Source organism: Neoarius graeffei, chromosome 22 (genome assembly GCF_027579695.1).
Source record: "Neoarius graeffei isolate fNeoGra1 chromosome 22, fNeoGra1.pri, whole genome shotgun sequence".
In the NCBI taxonomy this organism is placed as follows: domain Eukaryota; kingdom Metazoa; phylum Chordata; class Actinopteri; order Siluriformes; family Ariidae; genus Neoarius; species Neoarius graeffei.
The window spans coordinates 6492982-6505787 of NC_083590.1; the positions used below are offsets into that span (position 1 = coordinate 6492982).

The 12806-nt window shown below is 47.5% G+C and overlaps 1 protein-coding gene across 1 annotated transcript in view; it reads right to left on the bottom strand.

Annotated features, from left to right (window-relative positions):
- Window positions 1–12806, bottom strand: part of LOC132870267 (zinc finger protein 850-like) — an 89750-nt gene that overhangs the window by 28121 nt on the left and 48823 nt on the right. The window contains exon 8 of the mRNA XM_060903907.1: window positions 83–1109. Coding sequence (XP_060759890.1) covers window positions 83–1109 — 1027 coding nt within the window. The remainder of the gene's footprint in view (window positions 1–82; window positions 1110–12806) is intronic.

The following is a 12806-nucleotide window of genomic DNA, read 5'->3' on the forward strand; positions in this document are numbered from 1 at the left end:
ATTTACATATCAAGTGATGAGGGCTTGAAGTTGGCGCATTTATGTTTCTTAAATAAATTTGAATAAGTATAGCTCTGTCCACATTGTTCGCAGTGAAATGGCTTTTCTCCTGTGTGGACACGCTGGTGTATTTGGAGAGTACTCTGACGAGTAAAACTCTTCCCACACTGGCCACATTGAAACGGCTTCTCTCCTGTGTGAACGCGCTGATGTTGTTGGAAAGTACTCTGACAAGTAAAACTTTTCTCACACTGTGAGCAGTAATACGGCCTTTCGCCTGTGTGGATTCGCTTGTGCTGTTGAAGGTTACTCAGAAAAGTAAAACTCTTCCCACACTGTGAGCAGTCATATGGCTTCTCTCCTGTGTGAATGCGTTTGTGCCGTTGCAGACTACTCTGACAAGTGAAACTCTTCCTACACTGTAAGCAGACATACGGCTTCTCTCCTGTGTGAATGTGCTCATGTTGCTGGAGACTCCTTTGACAAATAAAACTCTTCCCACACTGTGAGCAGACATACGGCTTCTCTCCTGTGTGAATGTGAATGTGCCGTTGGAGACCGTTCTGATAAGTAAAACTCTTCCCACACTGTGAGCAGACATATGGCTTCTCTCCTGTGTGGATGCACTTATGTAGTTGGAGACTCCTCTGACGAGTAAAACTCTTCCCACACTGTGAGCAGACATATGGCTTCTCTCCTGTGTGGATGCACTTATGTAGTTGGAGACTCCTCTGACGAGTAAAACTCTTCCCACACTGTGAGCAGATATACGGCTTCTCTCCGCTGTGAATGCGCTCGTGTTGTTGGAGATGACTCTGCTGAGTAAAACTCTTCCCACACTGTGAGCAGATATACGGCTTCTCTCCATTGTGAATGCGCTCGTGTTGTTGGAGATGACTCTGCTGAGTAAAACTCTTCCCACACTGTGAGCAGACATACGGCTTCTCTCCTGTGTGGATGCGCTTATGTAGTTGGAGACTCCTCTGACGAGTAAAACTCTTCCCACACTGTGAGCAGATATACCACTTCTCTCCTTTGTGGATGCTCTGGTGATTTTTGAGATGATCACTTTTAGGAAAACTCTTCCCACTCTCTGAGCAGTGGTACATCTAGAAAACATAAAATGATTCAAGTTACTTAATTTTAGATTTTATCCCCATGTTATCATAGCATTCTAAATGCAAACACATCCTACAATACTGTAATATGGCTTGAGCACCAAATCATCCACCTTTAATGGCTGTAGCGCACCGAATTTTAGAGAAGCAAATGTAGATAGAGCTGATAAATTAATCATCTAATTATGTTTATTATTTGAATTATTAATGTGGTGTTGCTATCTGCCTCTCCTTCACCACCCCTGCCTTCCCCTCCAACCCCCGCCTTCCCCTCCAACCCCCCATCTCTTCCCCCTTGCTCTCAGCTTTTTCCACTTCTGATGTCTCCCAGCTCTTGCTCTCTCACCGTCCTACCACCTGTGCCGTTGATCCTATCCCCTCATCCCTTCTCCAGTCTATCACTGCTGACATCCTTCCACTTATCAGCTCCATTGTCAACTTCTCTTTCTCCTCCAAATGCTTTCCCTCCAGCTTCAAACAATTCCACATCAACCCTCTGCTGAAAAAACCCCCACCATAGACCCCTCGGTCATCGAAAACTACTGGCCAGTTTCTCTATTTCCCTTCCTATCTAAAATGCTTGAATGTGCTGTTACTGACCAACTCTCCTCTTTTCTCTCTCAGAACAACCTCCTGGATCCTCACCAATCTGGCTTCTGAGCTGGACATTCAACGGAGACTTCACTTCTCTCTGTCAGTGAGGCACTTCATGCAGCACGTGCCACCTCCCTCACCTCTGTCCTGATTCTCTTAGACCTTTATGCTGCATTTGAAACTGATTACCCCATACTCCTGTCATCCCCATTAGCTCTGGGGACCTGCCAGACAGCCCTGGAATGGTTCAAGTCCTACCTTTCCGGTAACTCCTTCCATGTTACCTAGTCTGGTACTGTATCAGCACCACACCATCACCACTGTGTTGATCAAGGTTCAGTCTTTGGCCCACTTCCCCCTCTACACCTGGTCCCTCAACCCAATTATCTCTGCTCCTAGTCTATCCTACCACTGTTATACTGATGACAACGGTTTCTCTTTTTTCCTCCTTCTGACACACAGGTCTCTGCTCACATCTCTGCTTACCTGCATGACATCCAGAGCTGGATGGACAACCAACACCTGAAGTTCAACCCAGGCAAGACAGAGGTGATCTACATTCCCACTCCATCCTCTCCACCCCTGGACTTTGTCATCTCTGTGGGGGACATCAACTCAGTGTAAATAACTTAAGGGTGGTGTTCGACAACAGCCTTTCCTCTTCGGTGAACATTGCAGCAGTGACTCAGATGTGCATATTCTTCCTTTACAGCATACAAAGGATCAGCCCCTTCCTCACAACCTACTCTACTCAGTTCCTGGTCCAAGCACTGATTCTCTCCCGCTTGGACTATTGCAACTGTTTCCTTGCTGGCATTCCACCATCTGCCAGCACACCCCTGGAGCTCATCCAGAACACTACTGCCCACCTGGTCTACAACCTCCCTTGTTACTCCGCTGCTACCCTTCATTGGCTACCTGTCACAGCTCACATTGAATTTAAGACATTGGTGCTAGCTTACCAAACAGTCAAGGGGTTAAGTCCAGAAAACCTCCAAAAACTGATTTAACCCTACATGCCAGCCAGATCCCTGCGTTCTGCTACTAGTGGTCACCTAGTCCCCCCTCCTCTCCGCTTCTGCCCAGCCTGCTCAAGACTGCTATTTGGCCTGGCTCCCCAATGGTGGAATGACCTTCCCATTGAGGTCAGAACTGCCAACTCCCTGACCACCTTCAAGCACAGTCTGAAGACCCACTTCTTCAGGGCTGCACCTCTCTCCTGTTTCCCTGCCCATTGTTTAATTGCATTGTGGTTTTGACAAACCCAGGCTGTGTACTGTCTAGCTTGGGTTTAGCTGTTGGAGTTTTATTTTTCTCTATTTAGTTGTTTGTTGTGGAAGGTCAGGTCAGGGTTGCAGACCCTGCTACTGGTAAAACCGTAACCCAGTACAGTAACACCTGCCGCATAGAAGGGTGGTCTGTGTCTAAACCAGCTCTCCCACCAGTGTCATTCTGGTGAGAAAATTGGTGTATCACCCAGCAGGATTAAAAACAAGACCTGACAAAGGGCAGATGAGCTTCTCATGAGCAAATGGCCATCATGCACACTTTATGAGGGCAGGTGGGGCTCTTGGATGGCAATCCATGTAGGGGAAGGATACTCAAATAAAGCCTGCATCCCTGCATATCGCTGGTCTCATGGCAGCCCTTGCACCAGATAACTGATTGCAAAGGATTGGACAAGAGAGTGGGACTGGGAGTGCGCACACCTTTCTCACTAAAATCAACTCGGGTCCAGATCATCCTTTGACACCAAGATGAGATGACTTTCTACCCTTAGAAAAGGACAAAGAGAAAGGCCAGTTCCAGCAATATGATGACATTCTCCTCTGTCATCTGGAACACCTGCAATCGAGCCTGTTGTTCTAGGATTGGTCTCCATACCTCCATTACACAAATTTTTCAGTCTTTTTTTGCCCTCTCAAATTTTCTGAAACTTGCTCCTGACATCAAAAATTCAAAGTGACCATATAGTCCTCAAAAAACAACAAAATTTCTCAGTTTCAATGAAATATAGAGTTTCCATGATTTATGAATCTTCACATTCAGTTTTTATTTGTTTTACACAGAGACCCAACTTTTTTGGAATTGAGGTTGTACATGTCAGAGTAGAGTATTTGAGAGTAAAGGGTTAAAATGTTCAAGTGCTCTGCATTATGGGTATACAGGCTTTGCACAATCACGTGACCCCACAGCAACAGTGTAACAATTCCCTGATTACTGTGGACGCTGAATAACAGGCAGACGTGATCAGGTTCGCTTTTTGGATTTTATTTAAAATAGACACAGCACATTACTTCATCATAGGTGCTTCCACTTTGCCACTAACCTTCCCTGGTTTTGCTCTCCATTCAGAAACAAGACCTTGACCATACCCCCTGCTACCACATGCCCCCACCGCCTGACTCAGGCCAAGGAGCCATCTAACCTGCAGTTGACTACCTGCCCCCCCGTCCAACACACACACACACAGGGAGAGGTAACCCGCCACCACCATCTGTGCCCCTGGCCTGTGGACCACCTCAAACTTAAAAGGCTGCAGAGCCAGATGCCAGGTGATCTGGGCGTTGGCATCCTTCATGTGGTGGAGCCACTGGAGCGGGGCATGATCCAAGCAGAGGGTAAACGGGTGTCCCAGCAGGTAATAGTAGAGGGTGAAGACCACCCATTTGATGGCCAAGCACTCCTTCTCGATGGTGCTGTACTTCATCTCCTGCATGGAGAGCTTGATGGACTGAGTGCTCCTCTCTTTCCACCACATGGGACAAAAGGGCCCCCAGCTCTCTGCCAGATGTGTCTGTCTGCAAAATAAAAGAGAGCAAGAGAAGTCAGGGAAGCATAAAAGTGGCCCCCCACAGTGCAACTTTTACCTGGATCAAGGCCTGTTGGTATGGCTCCATCCAATGGACCGGAGCTGGCGGTCCCTTTTTAGTGAGGTCAGCCAGCAGGCTGGTGACGTCCGAAAAGTTAGGCACGAACTGCCTATAATAGCCAGCCAGCCCCAGGAACTGCCTCACCCCCTTTTTGGTCTTCGATCTTGTGCAGGCTGCAATCGCTGCAGTCATATTAATTTGGGGATGCACTTGCCCATGACCCAAGTGGAAGCCCAGATACCGCACTTCCACCCACCCAGTTGCACACTTCTTTGGGTTTGCTGTGAGCCCTGCACACCTCAGGATTGCCCTGAGATGTTGTAGATGCCACTCCCAATCATTACTTTCATGATTATATCATCTGAGTAGGCCACCGCATACGCATTGTGGGGACTTAGAATTTGGTCCATGAGACGTTGAAACATTGCTGGGGCCCCAAACAACCCAAAAGGAAGGGTGATGAATTGATGTAAACCAAACTGAGTGGAAAAGGCTGTTTTTTGTGGGATAAATTGAGTCAAGGGGATCTGCCAATATCTCTTTGTTAAATCCAATGATGAGTAAAAGCGCACCGTGCCTAACCGATCAAACAGTTTATCACTGCAAGGCATCAGATATGCATCAAATTTAAACACCATGTTGACTTTTCTATTGTCGACACAAAACCGGACCAACCCATCAGTCTTGGAAACCAAAACCACCAGGCTGCTCCAGTCACTGTGCAACTCCTCAATTACCCCCATCTTCAGCATAGCCTGGAGTTCGTCCCAAACCACATTTTTTTTGTGGTGGGGAGCAGATACAGGTAGCTGTACACCACCACCCCGGGGGAGTCTCAACGTGGTGTTCTATGAGGTCAGTATGCCCAAGGAGGGGCGAGAACACATCATAGAATTCCTCCTGCAACTTAATAACCTGTGCTCTCTGAGACAGCGAGAGGTGGTCTCCAGGGGACCGGGGTGAATTGGGACACACTTTTTTAGACTTACCTCCAGTCCCAGCACCACCCTCTCCAGAACTACTGTTGTTAAAACCACAGAAACCTCCTCTCTCCACAGTTTCAGGAGATTGAGATGGTAAATTTGATGTGTCATCTCTATCTGGAAGTCTGACCTCATAGTCAACCCCCTTTATTCACCATGTAACCTCAAAAGGCCCTTGCTACTTGGCGAGAAATTTTGAACTTGAAGTGGGCAGTAAAATGAGAACTATATCTCCCGGTGCAAATTTCCTTAGTCATGTCCCCCAATGTACAGGCAAGCTCAACATTCTTGGGCCCGTAGCAAATTCTCCTGGGTTATCTGATTCAGTGCGTGGAGTTTTCCTCTCAGTCAGAATGTATCAAATTTAATTTTTGTTTTGAGAAGGCCCCGCCTCCTAATTTTCTCTAATGACGTTGAAGACACCACAGGGCTTGCACCCATACAGCAATTCAAACAGGGAAAACCCAGTATATCACCAGGCATACACTTAACCTTCACCAATCGTGCATTTGCCAGTGCCCTGCATTGAATCCTGCTTTGATATATGGAGGTCTGATTATAACCCGAGTCCACCAAAGCCTGATGTGTACCCCCTTGAATACTCATCGGTATGTGGTATGTTCCAGCTCAACTGGGGCAGCTTCTGGCGTGTCAGGGATCTGGACCACTGCCCCCACCTCCATCGCCTGGCACTGGTCCTAGAAGTGCCCAGGTTCTCTGCAGCATCAGAATGCCAGCTCAGGCCTCATCTCTGCACTGCTAGGGCAAGGAGAACTCACCTGTGGCGAAGACACAGAAGCACAAGTGGAAGAGGGGGAAGGGGAGCCACGGGCTTGGGGAGCTGGCAGTGGAGGAGTTGGCCCCCACTTCTGCGGTACAGAGAAGGGATGGGATGGAAGGGAGGAACAATGGGGGGGTGTCAGAACGAGAGAAGAAGAAACTGGATGTCCGCCTGCCACTGGAACCACTGCCAGATGGTCCTCCACCAGCTCAATGGCCTGATCCAACAATGCCAGGTGGTGGCACTAGACCCATTCTGCTGTCCTCCTTGCCAGCTGAGTGATGAATTGCTCCAGCGCCACCGTGTCAATTACTCCCTCAATGTCGTGGTCCTCTGCCCTCAACCACCGCCGGCAGGCATCCCACAACTGCTGGCCATAGGCAAAGGGCCAGCCGACCTCCTCCAGCATCAGCACACAGAAGTGCTGCCAGCATTGTTCTGGGGAGTGGCCGACTCACTAGAGAATTACGCATTTCAGGTCTGCATACACCAACCTGTTCTCTGTGGGCAGTTGCTTAGCCATGAGCTGTGCTGCACCGGCCAGGAGTTGTAACAGGCGGGCTGCTCGTCCGGCCACCCCCACAATTCACCTGACAAGCTCCATGAAAGCCTCCAGGTCATTGTACGGCACCATTTTTGTGAGGGTAACATGGGGGAATCCCATGGACTCCAGGGCTGGTGCGCCTGCTGGAGTGATGAGGCGCAGGAGCATCTGGCGGTCTTCTTGCTGAGCCTGCAGCAGAGCCACTCCTGCTCTGTCCTCATCATGACCAGAGCCTGGTGCTGGTTCTGTTGGGTGGTGGCAAGGGCATGGACCAGCTCTTTGAATAGGGAGGGCTCCATGGCAATGGTTCTTTTTCAGCACCAGTGTAATAATTCCCTGTTTATTGTCTCATTCTCATTATCTCTAGCCGCTTTATCCTTCTACAGGGTCGCAGGCAAGCTGGAGCCTATCCCAGCTGACTACGGGCGAAAGGCGGGGTACACCCTGGACAAGTCGCCAGGTCATCACAGGGCTGACACATAGACACAGACAACCATTCACACTCACATTCACACCTACGGTCAATTTTAGAGTCACCAGTTAACCTAACCTGCATGTCTTTGGACTGTGGGGGAAACCGGAGCACCCGGAGGAAACCCACACGGACACGGGGAGAACATGCAAACTCCGCACAGAAAGGCCCTCGCCGGCCCCGGGGCTCGAACCCAGGACCTTCTTGCTGTGAGGCGACAGCGCTAACCACTACACCACCGTGCCGCCCCCCTGTTTATTGTGGACACTGAATAACAGGCAGGCAGTATAAGGTTCATTTTTTGGGTTTTATTTAAAACCACCATTCAAAATAAACATGCTTTTCAGCTGGCATCTTTTCAAGATGTGGCTCTCTATCAAGGTGTATTACACTTAGGGATCGACCGATATGTTTTTTTCAGGGCCGATACCGATACCGATTATTATGGAATTGGGATGCCGATAACCGATATGTGCAACCGATAAATGTAAACATTATAATTCACATGAAATTAAACATAGCACACACACTGACAAAGACCTTCATATCCATGAAATGTATGTTTAATTGTAAAATTGAACATGAAATTTTGTGCAGGGAGATGCCAGCAGCATTTGTACAATAAAGTCAAACATTAGTTAGAATAAAATGAGAAATAAAATAATAAAATAAATATTCACCAATAAAAAAATAAAATCACTCCCTACTATATTACAGCTCACCATTTTCAGTGGGAAATAAATGAAAATACACTCTGGATTCTTTTATGCTAAGAACTAAGTAAGACTTACCAACTTCAAGTAGTTTTTAAATAACAAACCAAGTGTAGGGAGCTGCCTGCAGCATTTTTTAAAAAGTAAAATCAAACATACAGTAAAGCAGGCCATCACTCCCTATTAGGAGCGGCTGCTCCTTTAAGAGTATATCGCTTTCCGAATCAGAAGCGCTAGCGAGGAGAATCACTTGCGCAAGAATTATTAGGCCCAATCCCAATTCTAATTTCTACCCCTCCCCCTTCCCCTTGAAACTGAGCTACAAGGGATAGGGCTTGAAATTCAACCCTTACGTATTGGGATAGCCCTTCAACGATCGCATACGTCATCGCGTACCTCCGTCAGCGTTTACGTTAGCAAAACGCGACCAAATGCGTCATTGGCTGCAACCAGCTGCTACAGTCAGAGCCAGAACCAGAAATCTCTGCTGGCAGGGTGTGATTTGTTAACTAACACCACTGAATGGGATATCTTTGGCGCTTCGTGCACCACATCCGACAGAATGAGGTGTCAGAACACTCATGTAAACAATAAAAGCGAGAATAACAGAACAAAACGTACGCAGTCAAGCAACTGAAAACAATACTCACTCCCAAAGCTTTTTAGCAGCAGCTTGGATTTCAGAAATCGCTGCTCATTCTCAGCTCGAAAGCGAATCAAGCGGCGTGTTTCCTCTGGATAACAACTTAAAACACGTAAATAATGGAGAAAATACATTTATGACAATCTTTCGCCGCGGGAACCGCCATCTTTCTGAAATCCGCATGAAATCTCGCTGAAATCCGCATGGCATTGTGGGAAATCACTCAAACCCCTTCGTTCGGAGTCAGCTCCAGGAAAATCTCCGTTTGGAGGGGTACAGAAGCCCTACCCCTTCCCCTCCGCGTTAACTGGGATTGGGATACCCCTACCCCTTCACGTGAACGCGCAAAATGGAGGGGAAGGGCCAAGGGGTTGGTCCAAGGGGTGAAATGGGATTCGGCCTAAATCACACCTGGCTTGTTTAAATGTTCAAACAGCGCTTTATAAAAAGTTGCCTTGACCACCTCTCTGAATGGCTGTCATTCTACTGTTCGAGTAGAACTACTGACACATTCACAATGTTTCCAGACGGGGATTTAAAAATGACTGCAGCCTACGTTATGCTGTTTCAGCGAGACTAGTTGGTTGTAGGCTAATTCAAGTGCTTCCTTCCGTAAGCTAAGTTTGCCTGGCTACACAGATGCAAATGGACAATTTTAATGAGTAGTAGATGAAGAATGTAAACATATAATTAAGTTGTGCTTTTGCAACTTGTGCGTTTGTGACTTATTGCGGCAAAAGCAGCGTGTCCTTACCTTGATACGGGCGCCTTGAAACAGTTCAGAGTGTTTAGCTGCGCGTGTCGATTGGCTATATCTCTTGTGCCAAACAAATCAGATGTTGTGGTGGGCGGGACCGTGTTCTTGAACTCAGAGAGGCGAGTGCAGGAAAGGACGTGCAGTGAGTCACGTTAGGAACAAAATGGCTGCAAAAAGGCATGTTATCGGCATATCGGTGGAAATTATGGCCAATACCAATAACCCTAAAAATGCAGAATATCGGCCCGATATATCGGCCAGGCCGATTATCGGTTGACCCCTAATTATACTAGTATTGTTTGTATGTGTAGTGTGCTTTAGAACGTGGTGTCATGCCATACACGTCTAGTCACATAGAACTCCTGAACATTGGACTACAATACCAGGTTGCAGTCACGAGCGATTTCCAGGAGACCCACAATATCCCGCTGGACATAGTAAGAGCTCCAGCGTCTTCATGGATTGTTGTCGGCCCCAACAAGCAGCGCAGGTGGCAGAGGGAACACAAGCAGGAGTGGGGTTGCTGAGCGGGCCTGTTAGCCAGGTTAAGCAAGCAGCCACTCAAACCCCCATTATCGAGCATCTTCCTGATCAACACAAGATCCATCATTCACAAGATCGACGAGCTGGAATTACATCTTGCAGTAAACCCCTCCATTCGTGATTGCTGTGTGCTGATCATTATGGAGACCTGGCTACATCAACTGATTCTGGATGCTACAGTACAGCTAGTGGGCTGCACTGCTCATTGCCTGTACAGCACGGAGAGAGCAGACTTAAGGAGGGGCATTAAAAGGTGCACAGGAGGCCTACAAGAGGAATGTGGAAGACCATTTGTCAAACAACAACTCGCGTCAAATGTGACAGAGACTAAAACACCTCACAAACTATAAAGACAACACCTCTATGACCATCAGTGCCAATGCCTCACTGGCAGAGGAATTAAACCATTTCTTTGCCTGCTTTGAGGCAACGAGGCCTCACACAGTCTCTCACACACACACACACACCGCAAGCTCACACACCCTCACTCTCCAGGAACATCAAAGGAGTCGTGTTTTCAGGTCTGCGAACACAAGGAAAGCTGCTGGACCAGATGGAGTACCTAGTGAAATACTCAAATCCTGTGTCTACCAGCTCTCAGCAGTCTTCACTAAAATCTTTAATCTCTCCCTGACACACGCCCCGTCCCACCTTGTCTCAAGTAGACTACTATAATCCCCATCCCCAAAAGCTCAACCACCAGCAATCTCAGTGACTAAAGACCCATTGCCTTGACACCAGTAGTCGCTAAATGCTTTGAGAGACTAATGTCACATCACATTAAAGACTGCCTCCCTCCTGCCTTTGACCCATATCACATACAGAGCAAACCAATCTACTGATGATGCCATCTCCACAACCCTCCACACTGCTCTGAGCCACCTGGAACAGCTGGGGACCACCGTAAGGATGCTCTTCATCGATTACAGCTCGGCTTTTAATAACATCATCCCTGACATCCTTGAGGACAAGCTGACTGCCCTGGACTTTCCCCCAGCCACTTGTGCCTGAATCAAAGACTTTCTTACAAACTGCCCACAGACTGTCAAGATCGGTGCTCACAGCTCTTCCACCCTCATGCTCAGCACCAGCTCTCCACAAGGCTGTGGGCTGAGCCCTCTCCTGTATGCCATCTACACCCATGACTGTACTCCCACCTTCTCCACCAATACAATAATTAAACTTGCGGATGGCACCACCTTGGTGGGGCTCATAATTGGAGGGGACGAGTCGGCCTACAGGGACAAGGTGCAGCAGCTGGCAGAGTGGCGTGCCAAAAACAACCTGGCTCTCAACACCAAGAAAACAAATGAGGTGGTCAGGGACTTCAGGAGGCACAAAGCTGACCCCGCTCCCCTCTACATCAACGGAGACTGTGTGGAGAGGGTCCGCACCTTTAAATTCCTGGGGACTCATATCTCTGAGGACCTCTCCTGGTCAGCTAACACAACAGCCGTGGTGATGAAGGCCTAACATCAAATCCACTTCCTGAGACTCCTCAGAAGGAACAGACTGGAGGAAAGGCTGTTGCTGACCTTCTACTGCTCCACCATCGAGTGTGTGCTGGCTCTCTGAATCACTGTCTGGTATGCTGGCTGCACAGCGGCTGACAAGAAAAAGTGGCAGAGGGTGATAAGGTCAGCTGAAAAGACAATTGGCTGTCCTCTGCTCTTCCTGGAGGACATCGCTAGCTCTCGATGCCTCTCCAGAACTAGGAAGATCATTCGTGACCACCTCCATCCCAGACACCACCTGCTCAGCCTGCTGCCCTCTGGAAGGAGGTACGGAAGCTTAAACAGCAGAACAAACAGACTGAAAAGCAACTTCTTTCCATGGGCTTTCAGGGCATTTAATACACACGAGTCGCTAAAATGCTCTTTTGCTTACATTTATGAAGTGCAATAACTTAACTACCTTGATTTTTGCTTATTTATTTAGTCTACTTTTTATGACATGATCAAATATTCTTGTTTTTGTGTGTTCTTGTTTTTATGTATGCTCTTGTTCTTATGTGTTTTTAATACAACTTCAGTTGTGGCACATCAATTTCGTTGTAGGGGTGACTGTGTGAGGACAATAAAGGCTATCTTATCTGATCGAATCAATGCACCAATGTGACTTCAGCCTGGGAAAACCAACCACACTCTGCTCCTCTCCCCTTTTATTTTCTCTCTGTCACTGCACTCAGACACCACATTAATTCACCACAGGTGCTTCCATTTTGCCACTCACCTTCCCCGGCTTCGCTCTCCATTCACAAACCAGCCGTTGACCATGGCCTCACTGTCACAAACTGTAACTATGCCGCCATGACAGGGGGCACGCCTGCAGTGCTTCATTCAGACTAGTTAATTGTTATTGATCAGTATGGAAAGGATTTGCAAATCATTCTGAATGAAACAAAAGACATCAGATTTTTTTTTTTAATTTACCAAAAGTAATTCATCCTCTGGGGGAAAAAAAGCAGAGAAATTTCTAAATATAGAAGGGAAAAGTGAGGGAAAAAAAACATTCAGCAGGACTCAGTATCCAGTGGAGAGGTTAAAAACCCTATGGTATGCTCACTTCATTTCCACTAAGGTAAGAATTTTTTTAAAAAATTATAATTTCACAACTGCAGCGAGGAGCTCATTTTTATCCAGTAAAGTGAACATGAGCAACACAGCGGCTCGGCATCGCCTAACCTTCACCAAGACTTAAAAAGTGCATTTACATTTAGGGATCTTTCAGAGCACGTTATGCATGTGCTTGGGACCCAGTCATTATGGGAAACACCTGATGCTGA